At 41.0% G+C, this 12,671-nt stretch overlaps 1 protein-coding gene across 1 annotated transcript in view; it reads right to left on the bottom strand.

The window, feature by feature from the left end:
- Positions 1 to 12,671, bottom strand: part of LOC117260209 (zgc:153039) — a 115,030-nt gene that overhangs the window by 95,625 nt on the left and 6,734 nt on the right. Inside the window, exons 2-6 of the mRNA XM_033632140.2 lie at positions 11,219 to 11,353; positions 9,153 to 9,290; positions 6,734 to 7,060; positions 1,605 to 1,712; positions 1,421 to 1,532 (exon numbers count right to left, since the gene is read on the bottom strand). Of these exons, the coding sequence (XP_033488031.1) occupies positions 1,421 to 1,532; positions 1,605 to 1,712; positions 6,734 to 7,060; positions 9,153 to 9,290; positions 11,219 to 11,353 (820 nt within the window). The remainder of the gene's footprint in view (positions 1 to 1,420; positions 1,533 to 1,604; positions 1,713 to 6,733; positions 7,061 to 9,152; positions 9,291 to 11,218; positions 11,354 to 12,671) is intronic.

The following is a 12,671-nucleotide window of genomic DNA, read 5'->3' on the forward strand; positions in this document are numbered from 1 at the left end:
CACTCAGTTTTAGCACCTGTCTCTTTCAGCCCAACTCCCACAATAAAGCCCAGTCTGCTCAGTGTTTTTGATTTCTTCAACGATGTGAACTCTCCATGTACTACCATGCCGTGAGCTCCTGGCAGTGATGCATTCAATGGGTGGTTATAGACCTATGTAAAATGCCTGGACCAGATATTTAAAGAGGGGCCATAATGCACTGTGATACTGCCAAACCCTGAGAAATGTTGTGATGCACCTGTTTGATCAGATCGGCCAGCACTACTGTAACTATGTCTAGCGATATGCCGACGAGTAACTTTTTTTTTTTTTCAGAATAAAATAAAGTAAAAAGATGTGCAGTATATGTGTAATACTTCTAACATCTAAATCACTATTATCAAGCTGCAGTTCCTTTTATTTTGAAAGTCAGTGACACAAGTGTAACCTTTGACCCCGTGATCACATTGGTCACCGGCGGAGTTCAGATCCTTTGGAGGTTTGATGGTGGTGGAAGGAGCATGCTAACATGTTTCCTAACCTGGCAGTGATTGAATGATTTCACCATCCAGTCAAAGAGACGTCCAATTCAAGAACAGAGAACCAGCTTAATGTGAGGGACTGGAGCCTGGGGGGGTGGGGGGGGGGGTTTATTAACGGGCGTTGGCAGGTGCGACTTTGACGTAGACACAATGACCGGTGACAGGTCGGTTCTGGCACTGAGCTTTACAGGTGTGGGTGGGTTAGGGTTTTCAAAAATGGACCCGTGCAGGACTCTGACTTGGACCCTAGGGTCTTTTATTTTGATTACTTTTAATGGTCTAGTTAACTTGTTTATTTGTCTGCATGGTGTTTTGTCAGTTCAGTGTAAGCAGCTTTGTTCCTGATGATTTCCTTTTTCAATTTAAATGACAATAAAACCCCAAAAAAGGCACATAGTTGTGTGTTTTGATTATTTTGTCCACTCTTATTCCTGCATGCTGCAGTTGTTTTCAGAGTGATGAGCCGACACCTGGTGTTGGGTAACATTCACTTAGAATAGCTGGTTTTGAAATCGGCCTCCTCTGATGCTCCATTTCAGTTTGGTGAAGCAGAAAATGAACCTTGTTCGTATTATCTGATAGTCACTAAGTATTGGATTTCAGCTGCTGAAAACAAAACATGCTAACATCTATTACCTCAGCAACGCTCAGCACTTGTGCTCTTATCGGCACTAAGGTTTAATTAACTTGTTTGGATGTGTGTGGAGTAATGTTCAATTATGGGCTGTTTCGCTGCCTTTTGTTTGTGTGTAGATGTAAATGATAAAACTGAAAGTGTTACAGTAAGTGCTTCAAGTTAATACGTCTAAAATACCCCAACAACACCGCCTGAGTGTGTGCATATAGAGGAGAGTGTGTGTGTGTGTGTGTGTGTGTGTGTGTGTGTGTGTGTTACTGACCGGTCACAGGAGCAGGCCACCAGCACACTGAGCAGGTTGTAGATGATGAAGGTGAAGATGACGGCTGTGATGGTGCCGCGGGGGATGGCGTAGCTCGGATTCTTCAAGTCACCTGTAAGATAGACAGGTTTATTGTGTGTTCATACACAGAAAATCAGGTCACACACAACTTGCCCTCACTCACCTGACATGTTAGAGCCAGCCATGATGCCGGTGCAGCCGTTAAACATAACGGCAAACACAGTGGCGAAGGTCATCATATTTCCTGTTGTGTAATCCACAGTGTAGTTAGCTGTGGGGAGAGATAACAGGTGAGTCACTGTGGTTGTGCTTTTATCAGCACCATCAGTCTTCTGAAGAAAAGTTCAATTTGGTTTGTTGGCAGACGCTCCTTTGTACCTCTGTACCTGCTCGCAACCAAACCTCATCCTGTTTTACAGCGTTTGAGAAAAGCAATCTCCACACGTCTTCTCTGCTGTTTCCAGAGCGGCAGCTACTCAATCACAGGATGCTGGATCCATTTATGAAACTAGAATCATCGCCCTGCGGTTGTATGTCTCCGCACCAGACAAGTTTCTCTTTCAGTTTACATTCATGTCAATAAAAACATGGATGCTTCACACACATCTTCCCCCCGACAGCACAGAGGATCTATACAATCAGCACAGTTTCACCACCAAAGATTAGTGTCACCAATTCAGTATCTGACCAAACATCTCCTCTTCTGTTCCTGAGATATGACGCTGAGTAATGGCCAGGAAAGTGTTTTTGCAGAACATTATGATGTCACAGTGAAGTTGACCTTTGACCTTTTGGATACAAAATGTCATCACTTCATTTTCTGTATCCTGTTACACATTTGTGTGAAATTTTGTCATAATTCGCACATGAATTCTTGAGTTACGGCCAAAAACAGGTTTGGTGAGGTCACACTGACCTTTGACCTTCGACCACAAAATTCTAATCAGTTTATTCTTCAGTCCAAGTGGACGTTTCTGTCAAATTTTAAAAAAAAACCCTAAGGTGTTCTTAAGGTATCACGTTCACAAAAAATGAGACAGATGCAAAATCCAATCAGTTCATTGTTGAGTCCAAGAAGACATTTGTGCCAAAGATGTTCTTGAGATAACGTGTTCATGAGAATGAGACAAACAAGGTCACAGTGACCTTTGACCTCCAATCAAAATCTAATCAGTTTGTCATTGAGTCCAAGTGAATGTTTGTGCCAAATTTGAAGAAATTCCCTGAAGCTGTTCTTGAGATATCATGAGAATGAGACCTTGATCTTTGACCTATGAACACCAAAAACTAATCACTTCATTGTTGAGTCCAAGTTGACATTTGTGCCAAAATTTGAAGAAATTCCCTCAAGCTAGTCTTGAGATATCACATTTACAAGAATGAGATGGATGCAAGGTCACAGCGACCTTTACCTTCAACCACCAAAATCCAATCAGTTCATTGTTGAGTCCAAGTAGACATTTGTGCCAAATTTAAAGAAATTCCCATATGATATTCTTGAGATAACGTGTTCATGAGAATGAGACAAACAAGGTCACAGTGAACTTTGACCACCAAAATCTAATCAGTTCATCACTGAGTCCAAGTGAACCTTTGTGCCAAATTTGAAGAAATTCCCTCAAGCTGTTCTTGAGATATCATGAGAATGAGACCTTGACGTTTGACCTATGAACACCAAAAACTAATCAGTTCATCACTGAGTCCAAGTGGACATTTGTGCCCAAATTTAAAGAAATTTCCATATGATATTCTTGAGATAACGTGTTCACAAGAATGAGACAAACAAGGTCACAGTGACCTTTGACCTTTACCTTCAACCACCAAAATCTAACCAGTTCGTCACTGAGTCCAAGTGAACATTTGTGCCAAATTTGAAGAAATTCCCTCAAGGTGTTCTTGAAATATAATGAGTATGAGTATGAGAATGAGACCTTGACGTTTGACCTATGAACACCAAAAACTAATCAGTTCATTGTTGAGTCCAAGTGGACATTTGTGCCCAAATTTGAAGAAATTCCCTCAAGCTGTTCTTAAGATATCACATTTACAAGAATGAGATGGATGCAAGGTCACAGCGACCTTGACCTTTGACCACCAAAATCAAATCAGTTCATCTTCGAGTCCAGGTTAATGTTTGTGCCAAACATCGCGTGTTTCCTCAAGGCTTTCTTGAGATAGCACCTTCACGAGAATGAGACAGACAAGGTCACAGTGACTTTGAACTTCAACCACCAAAAACAAATCAATTCATTGTTAAATCCAAGTGGACATTTGTGCCAAATCTGAAGAAATTCCCCTGAGGCATAAGTATGTTCGAATGGATGAACACCCCAAAAACATAATGCCTCTGGCCACGTCTATCATCGGCATAAACACAAATCTTTTCTGAGGTTTTTATGGTTGTTTGTGTATAACTGAAAACAAATATCAGATCTGCCAAAGAGACTTTTGATCAGCATTCCCAAACCTGTCTAACATGGTTCATAAAATTAACACTTCAGAATGTTCTGCTCTTGTTTCTCCATCAATGAATAACAACGTTTGTACCTAAGGGGAAACTCCACCAAGAACGAGGCTCCTAAAAATGACTCTAAATAATCTAACCGCTAATATGAACAGATGTATTTGTAAAGCAGTGAGTGTGATTGCGCACATTCAGAAGCTATGATTAGAGGTTTTATCTGTAAGCATGAGGTAACCCTTTTGTCAAATGTAAAATCATAATTTCAGATGTCTCTGTGTGAGTTTGTGCTCTCCTCAGACAGACCTCGGGATTATTCAAAGCTTGAATGTGTAATCGTTCTCACGTGAGCCTGAGCGCGTGCCCAAGTTACACCAATTAGCTTAGTAATCATGTGCTTGGACGTAAATCCCCCAAACAGAGTGGAGTTCTTGGATAGATTTCCACGGACGTGAAGAACCAGGGAACATGAACAAGATCTAATTACAGATCAATCAAAACTTGTGTCTTCTGGGCAGGACAAGATTGTGTCCTTTTGATACAACGGGGCAACAACAGAGAGCACTCGCTGCCACCACAGAGGCTCTGGTTATATTGGCAGGAGGGCTCATTACAGCTGTGTTAATGGGTGGGAAGCAGGTGAGGGATTGTGTCTTTGTTGCTGCAGCAGTGATTTGCACAAAGAGGGTTGTGATGTGGTGGAACAGTGTGATATGCAACACATGTGACTCCCTCCTATTTAAAGGAATAGTTGGACATTTTGGGAGCTATGCTTGTTTGCTTTCTTGCCAAAAGTTAATTGATAAGATCGTTACCTCTCTCATGTCTGTACGGTAAATACTGAGCTACCATCAACAGCTGGTTAGCTTAGCTTAGCTTAGCACAAAGATCCCCTCACTCATTAACACATTTAAGCCATACAGAAACCACTCCATTCCTCCTGCACGTATACAGTCAAACAGACCCAAACTGGCCGAGACGCTCTGCACATGCTCCATAGTTTCCGCCCTGGTCTTTGACGCGGACGTTGAATAGCATTAAATGCGTAACAGAAGAAGAAGCCGGTAACAGATTAGTGAAATCTAAATCCAGCATGCATCTCATCTGCACAAAAACGTAAAGTGTATAGCACGTAGGAAATGTACAGAGCTGTAAAGTTGTCCACCATGGTACCAGTTAGCAGCTAGCTAACTGTAGCTAACTTGTTTGTCGACTGTTTGGTCTGTGATGTAACAGGTCAACAGGAAAAAGGTCCAGTACTAAAATGATGAAAGGGGTCACATCGCCACTGATCATAGAGGAGTCGGACATACTTCGGTCAATAAATCGATTCCCCTCCTGTGCCTCCATGAGCCCTTCATGAGATGGAATAAACACAGTACACCTGAAGTATCCAAAGAGCACCTGTATGTAACGACTATAAAGACCCAGCAGTGCTTCTACTCCTTTGTCTTCATATAAAAAGATGTGTTGTGGTTTTATTGGGGGTGTCACACGGGACTACTTCTTGGCTTTTTCCTGGAGTCTTGACATCAATGTGAGGTTACCAGGCAACAACCAGAGACCCCAGAATGTGGCTGCAAGAGGCTGCAAGCTGGAAAAAAAACTTGGCCTAATGCCGTAAAATTGAAACAGACTCAACTTTTGGAGAAACGCAACCTGACGTCACCCTACCGTGGCTACTTTCGTAACCAGTGATCAGATCAGACAGACGCCCACAATAGGTTACTCATTTTGATGTTGTGTTCACACCAAACGTGTTGCAAATTTTCGTGTTGTGTTACTCGCACAAGTTTGAATGCTAAAATATTTTGCGTTGACTCATGTCATTCATGCGTGAAATTGCTCAATCGAATGAACTTCAATGAATGAACTTCCACTGGTACGTCCTCAGCGTCACATGTCCCCAGAGGATCTCAATGCTGACGTCGGTCGCTGAAGTTCAGATTTTTCAATTCTCTCCCGGCTGTAATTCGCATCTAAATTGCATCTTTACATTGACTTTTCATGTAATTCACTGATTGTTTTATCCATGCCCCATGTGAAGATCACATTACAGTCTTGTTATATCATCAAATTTTAGTGAGTAAAAGAAATAAAGTATGTATGAACAGCTTGTGTACGATCCTACAAAGGAGAGCACTTAGTTGTGTGTGCGCACTTGTCTTTTGTGGCAGTAAAGATACCACAGTAATGAAAATCAATAGAAATTCTGCAGATCTTTTGAGCCAACTAAACAAACGTATTGAAGACAAATACTCAGTGGCTGAGATGGGGAGATTGGCTCTCTCTCCACCTTTGCACAACCCTGCAGCTAATCACCACAACACCGCATCTGGTGTGAGTGCAGCCAGAGACATTTGGCGCTCAGTTCCTTCCCCGGGCAGTTAGCAGTAAAAAGAAAAGGGATGCAGTTCGGGGGGAGGCCACATTCCAAATATATGGGTAGGGGACTCTGTGTGTCCAGATCTGAAACACTACACATCACATTGTACAGTTTATGTCACAGAGGTCATGCTGCCATAGGCAAACATGTTGTAACTTATTGTTCGCACATTTGATGATTCATTAATCGCTGTATCAAAATCATCTTTTGAGGGCTGTTGAAAAACAATAAATCAAAAGAATTTAAGTACATTTCCAATCCTGGTTAGAAGCTGTTCAACTCAAGCCTCTGAGGAAAAAATCCCGAGTGCTAAACTCAGGGCAAAATCTAGTCAAAGCCTTTCACTGCAAATGAATTCAGTCAAAATAAGGCATTACTTTCATGTACTGATAAAACTGATCAGTGCATCGCTTCATATCAGACTACAAACCTACGAGCAACTTACCCCAAAGGTTCCCGAGCAGCGTGTCCAGCTTGAAGCCAGTGAAGTTGGCCGAGGTGGGAAACGGGGGGCCTGTTCTGTTGGCTGTCGGGTTGAATGTTGCAGAGCTGGGCAGGACGATGGTACGAGGGCCAACGGCGAAGAAGCTGATGAAGATGGTGCCCAGGACAAACATGACCACCAGGAAGATGAGAAAGGTGGCCTTGGCATAGATGTGGGCTCCCACAAGGCACACCAGCAGGCACAGCAGGGCCACACCAGTGGCGTAGAGCAGAGACCACCAGTAGCCCGATGGCAGGACCTGGTAGGCAGAGGTGGCCAGAGACCCGTCTGGCGGTGGATGAGATGGTAAAGGTGTCGAGGCAGGAGGTCATAGGGGAAAAGATAAGGGGAAAAATATTTACACAGGAAACATTGCATGAGCTTCATGCTCTTTTCTAGTAACATCTTGCTTCATATTCACAGTCCAACACATTCACACCTTAGATGTTATCACAATTTTACCACTGACGGTAGCTGAACATGGAACGCATTTCTCACTTGGTACTGCTATGAATGTTCTCAGAGTTCTCAGCAGGGCCCTGCTAGAAAATTAGGCCTTTGAAGCTAAGATCTGAATCAAGGATCACACCTTGTAACTTCAGATTTAATCCAGGGAGTTAAATTCCCCAGATTATTAAAGGGAAATTTCAGTATATTTCAACCTGTCTCCTATCGTCCTAAATTTGTTTCAAGTGACTAGTGACATAAAAATAATAGTTAGCATGTTAGCCGTTAGCCTAGATACAGCCGGGGCGCATAGTAGCGTCAGACCTGTTAAAACGTAAGTGAACGGGCAACCTTCAAGTGCAAAGTTAGTCCACTAAACAAGGTTTTTTTCCACAAAGACCGCCTCATATCGTTAGGATAAATGTCAGAGAACATATAGAAAACGACATGTAAACATGTTGATGTGCTGCCATGTTTGTTTACCATTTAGCTCTGCTTTCCAAAGCACGGCCAAAATATCACGAGAACAAGCAGCGATCTCATAGTGTGCCTGAACAAGCAGCAACAGCTGGAAGGCAGAACCGGACAGTAGCCTGAAAAGTTCATTCATTTATTTTATGAAAGATTTATAGAATAATGGCTGACTTTTTGCCAGACTTCGACTTTGTGGAGGAGGAATTTGATTTTGCAGAGTTTGATGGCCGCCCTTATTTATTTGAGCCAGAATACACTGACGAAGAGCTTCGTGAAATTGAAGAACGGAGGAGGAGAGAGAGAGAGAGAGGCGCAACAGGTAGAGGATGAGAGAGGAGGAATGGCTGCTGCAAGGCTGCGTAGCTCTGGAGATTGGTGGTGTACCTGTGAATGCTGTGCCCCAGTGCCCACAGAAGAGGAATGCCTCTGTTGCAAGGAATGGGACCGGTTGCAGCCTTATTTTCAAGGTCTGGATGTGACCGAGGACGAGACACCTCCACCTGGAGTAGTATCCAGCTGGGCTTTATCTAGAGCTCGCGAGATTTCAGGCACGGTATGAGATCGCTGCTTGTTCTTGCGATATTTCGGCTGCTCTTTGGAAAGCAGAGCTAAATGGTAAACAAACATGGCAGCACACCGGTAAGGTAAGACAACACGTTTACATGTCGTTTTCTATATGTTCTCTGACATTTATCCTAACGATATGAGGCGGTCTTTGTGGAAAAAAACCTTGTTTAGTGGAATAACTTTGCACTTGAAGGTTGCCCGTTCACTTACGTTTTAACAGGTCTGACGCTACTATGCGCCCCGGCTGTGTCTAGGCTAACGGCTAACATGCTAACTATTATTTTTATGTCACTAGTCACTTGAAACAAATTTAGGACGATAGGAGACAGGTTGAAATAAACCGAAATTTCCCTTTAAACAGCACTTCTCTTTTTGCTTTAGAGCAGACAAGCAGGATTTCAGTTTTGTCTTCCTTTAAATTTTAAAGCAATTATTGCATATCCATTTATTTATTGCCAAAAGATAGGTAGTACAAATGAAATGCATTTGTGGTTTGCAACATTATCTTCTGGTGACTGGGCTGGAACTTTCTGGTTTCATAAATTGGAAAACAAGTGTTTATCTTGAAGAAGAAACCCTATAAACTCACTTAAGAAGTTAGAAAATGTGTTGAGCTACAATCCTGGAAAATCAATGATCTGAACACAAACAAATTTTCCCTGTGCAGAGGAACTTTCCTGGCCCCAGTCTAGACTCACAGTATTGTGATGCTTTTGGTGTCGTAATTTGTGAAATAAAGGTCGATAATGGGGCCGTATGGTTGTGCAGTGTGTGGAGTGACCAGTCCCACTGTTGTTTGTGTGTCATGTGTTGTAAGTTAATCATTTTTCTAAAGTAATACAACGAGGAACGCTGACCTGGCAGCATTAAAAGCTGTTAAAATCAAACTCGCCTTCTGGCACTCCGAATGTGGCCACGATGGCTTCGACCAGACCGAGCACATAGAGGGCGCTGCCACACACGTTAGCAAAGAAGAACATGATGCCGATACTGCCTCCAAACTCTGGTCCCAACGCTCTGCTGATCATGTCTGTAGGGAAGTTAAGGCAAGGTGCACTTTGAAACAGGTGTGTGTGTGTTTGTGTCTCTATCCTTATGGAATACAATTAGTGTTTAATCCTCAACATCAGTGAAATGATGGAGGTGTTTTTCCTTTGTAAAGGGCAAACTTTGCGGTTTTGGGAGACAAACTTATTTGCTTTTCAACTGAGAGTCAGATGTGATAACGCCACTCTCATGTCTGTACGGTAAATATCTACATCTACAGCCAGCCCTGGTGCATGAAATGTGCTGTACAAATAAAGCTGCCTTGCCTTAGTTAAACACAAAGACTGGGATCAGGGTGAAACAGTCAGCCTGGGTCCTGCCTCTCTAGAGGAACTTTAATTTTTGATTTTAATTCTACCTTTTCCCATAGCCAGAGCAGCTCCCTGCTTCCAGTCTTTATAGTGAGTTAACTATCTCCTGGCTGTAGCTTCATATTCAACAGTCAGATATACGACTGGTATCTTCTCACCAAACTTTCAGAAAGGCACTGACTGTGTATTGACTAAAATGTCAAACTATTCTTGCCAAATAATTCTGAATTTTTTCAGCTATTTTATTAATATTTTTGAGACATTTTATCAACTTTCCTGGACATTTTAATAAATTTTTTCGGACATTTTATCAACATTTATTTTTGGCCATTTTAATTTTTTTTCAGCAATTTTATTAATATTGTTACTGACATTTTATTAACATTTTTTTCAGTGATTTTATTAATATTTTTGAGACATTTTATCAACTTTTTTAGATATTTTAATTTTTTTCGGACATTTTATCAACATTTATTTCAGCCATTTTAATATTTTTTTCAGCAATTTTATTAATATTGTTACTGACATTTTATTAACATTTTTTCAGCCATTTAATGAATATTTTTGAGACAGTTTATCAACATTTTCGGACATTTTATCAACATTTATTTAAGCCATTTTAATATTTTTTTTCAGCCATTTTATTGATATATTTTCTGACATTTTATTAACTTTTTTTTCAGCCATTTTATTTATATTTTTGAGAAAGTTTATCAACTTTTATTTTCGGCCATTTTAATTTTTTTCGGCAATTTTATTAATATTGTTACTGACATTTTATTAACATTTTTTCAGCCATTTTATTTATATTTTTCTGACATTTTATCAACATTTATTTCGGCCATTTTAATATTTTTTCAGCAATTTTATCAATATTTTTTCTGCCATTTTATTAACTTTTTTTTTTAAATAAAATTTAATAATATTTTTCAGACATTTTAACAACATTTTTTTCTGATATTTTATAAACATTTTTCGGACATTTTTTCATTGTTTATTAATGATAATAATCATTTTATTAATTTCATAATGTGAGCCTCTATGTTGTGCTTCACAGTTGGAGAAGTAATAACCTGTGCAGCACCACTGCGCACTCAGTATGGGAAGCTATTACATCGTACGTTGTAGCCTGTTTTTCAGCAAATGCTGTCATCGTACAGTCTGGAGACATCGAGTGTACCTAAGTTTATCAGATCCATGTTGCACAGTGTAGCTGCACTAAACTTTTACGATTGTTAAAATCTCTCAGTCAGTACGAGGCTTAAGAGAATGATGGAAATGGCCTGTGCTGAGTGAAAGGCAGCACTGATCAGGGTCATTTACCAAATTCCTGGCAGAGAAACATACTGGCCTCCATTTAAATTTGTAAACAGTGTCTTATAGTGAAGATAATGAACAAATCAGGCTCCATTCAGTGTCACACACACAGAGCTACACCACCATAAACAAAGACACACTCTGTCTTCATTTAGTGCAGCCAGGATCTCTACGAATGTGGGCTCTTGATTTCTTAACCATTGACTACTTCACTGATGCTACACTGACTGTCACGTGCACATCATGAGGTGCCATCTGTGTGTGTGAGTGTGTGTAAGGATACAATAGGCCCCTCCAGCATCCAGGGCTCCATTGGTGGAGATGGCACACACTGACAGCACGGTCATGCAGATGATGAAGTACGCCACCAGGAACATGGCGATAGCTTGGTAGAGTCCGGACTGGCCCACCACAAATCCTGGTCAGACAAAACACAAACACAGACAGACACTTGGTCAGCTGTTAAAAGCAGAACGCTGACCTGCCGGTAACGTCAGTGTGGTTCAGAAGGGGAAATCCCACACCCACAGTGCTGAGGATGTGAGCATTCAGCATGGCACGAAAACCACATCAACAAAGACTGTTAATGTAATCCAGTCAAATCAGTGTGGATGATAAGAAGAGACGCAGTAGAGGAGTTGTGCTCGTAGCTTTTGGTGAATTCATGTCTGGAAGTATTTTAAGCAGTCAAAAGGAAAGTAACTGATTCACTAAATGACTCATCCCAACTTTCCAGTCTCTAAAAATGAAACTGGTATCACATGTTGACAGTGCTTCCAGTTTCCTCTCCATGCCCTACTGTAATGCTGAGCTCTGTGGCTCCTCTAAGTGTTACTGATGAGTCAAATTTAATGATCATATCTTTTTTAACAACTCTTTTTAGTGTCTGGTTTGTACTGGGTCAGCCTGTCAAGCATCCAAGTGCTCATAAATCCCCGACTTTTCCCACTCACTGTTGCCGTAGAGCAGTCGTTCCCAACCTCTGTCCTTAAGCGACCCCTTTCCATCATCGAGTGAACAGACGACCCCTGACTAAGTCACATATTTCATGGATATTTTCTATCATATTCTATGGATAACAACACAGAAGAGCTGATGGATTGTGCAATTACCCAACATAGCAAACGCAATAACTGCAGAGATGAGTTTTCCTGATATTTTTATCAACTTTTTACATGATTCTCTGTCGGTATTATATCTTTTTTTTTATTTTTAATAATCATTATTAGGCTTCATTTTTTAAAGAAATTTAGTGTTTCCTTCCCCCTGACGCCTGTCCATTGCTCTTTTGGTCGCTTTGGTCGCTTGTCCTGTTTGTGCATGTGTGTGTCTTTCAGACCTGTGTGTAATTGACAAGCAAGAGTGAAAACATTGAATTTCCCCTCAGGGGATTAATAAAGTAAATAAACTTAAACTTAATAAACTTTAACTCCATACTTTACTAATGCAAGACATGGCTGTTCAGCAGAGAGCGAAGACTCCATGAATCTAGCTTGTGTTCAGGTCCGTACCTTGCACTTATCCTGTGACATTTTTCTCAGTTTAAATTCTGAATAATAATCTAAACTTTAAAAATAACAATTTCATCCATTTTTTTCTTTACAGAGAGGAATGAAATGCTGAGATATAGGCAGATATACAACGGGACTACAACAAACTACAACGGGTCGCGCGCCGGTGACGTCATAGGTGATAGAAACATGGGATTATGACTGGCGGCAGAGCTCTTCACACAC

The sequence above is a fragment of the Epinephelus lanceolatus genome, chromosome 4, assembly GCF_041903045.1.
Source record: "Epinephelus lanceolatus isolate andai-2023 chromosome 4, ASM4190304v1, whole genome shotgun sequence".
NCBI classification, from domain to species: domain Eukaryota; kingdom Metazoa; phylum Chordata; class Actinopteri; order Perciformes; family Serranidae; genus Epinephelus; species Epinephelus lanceolatus.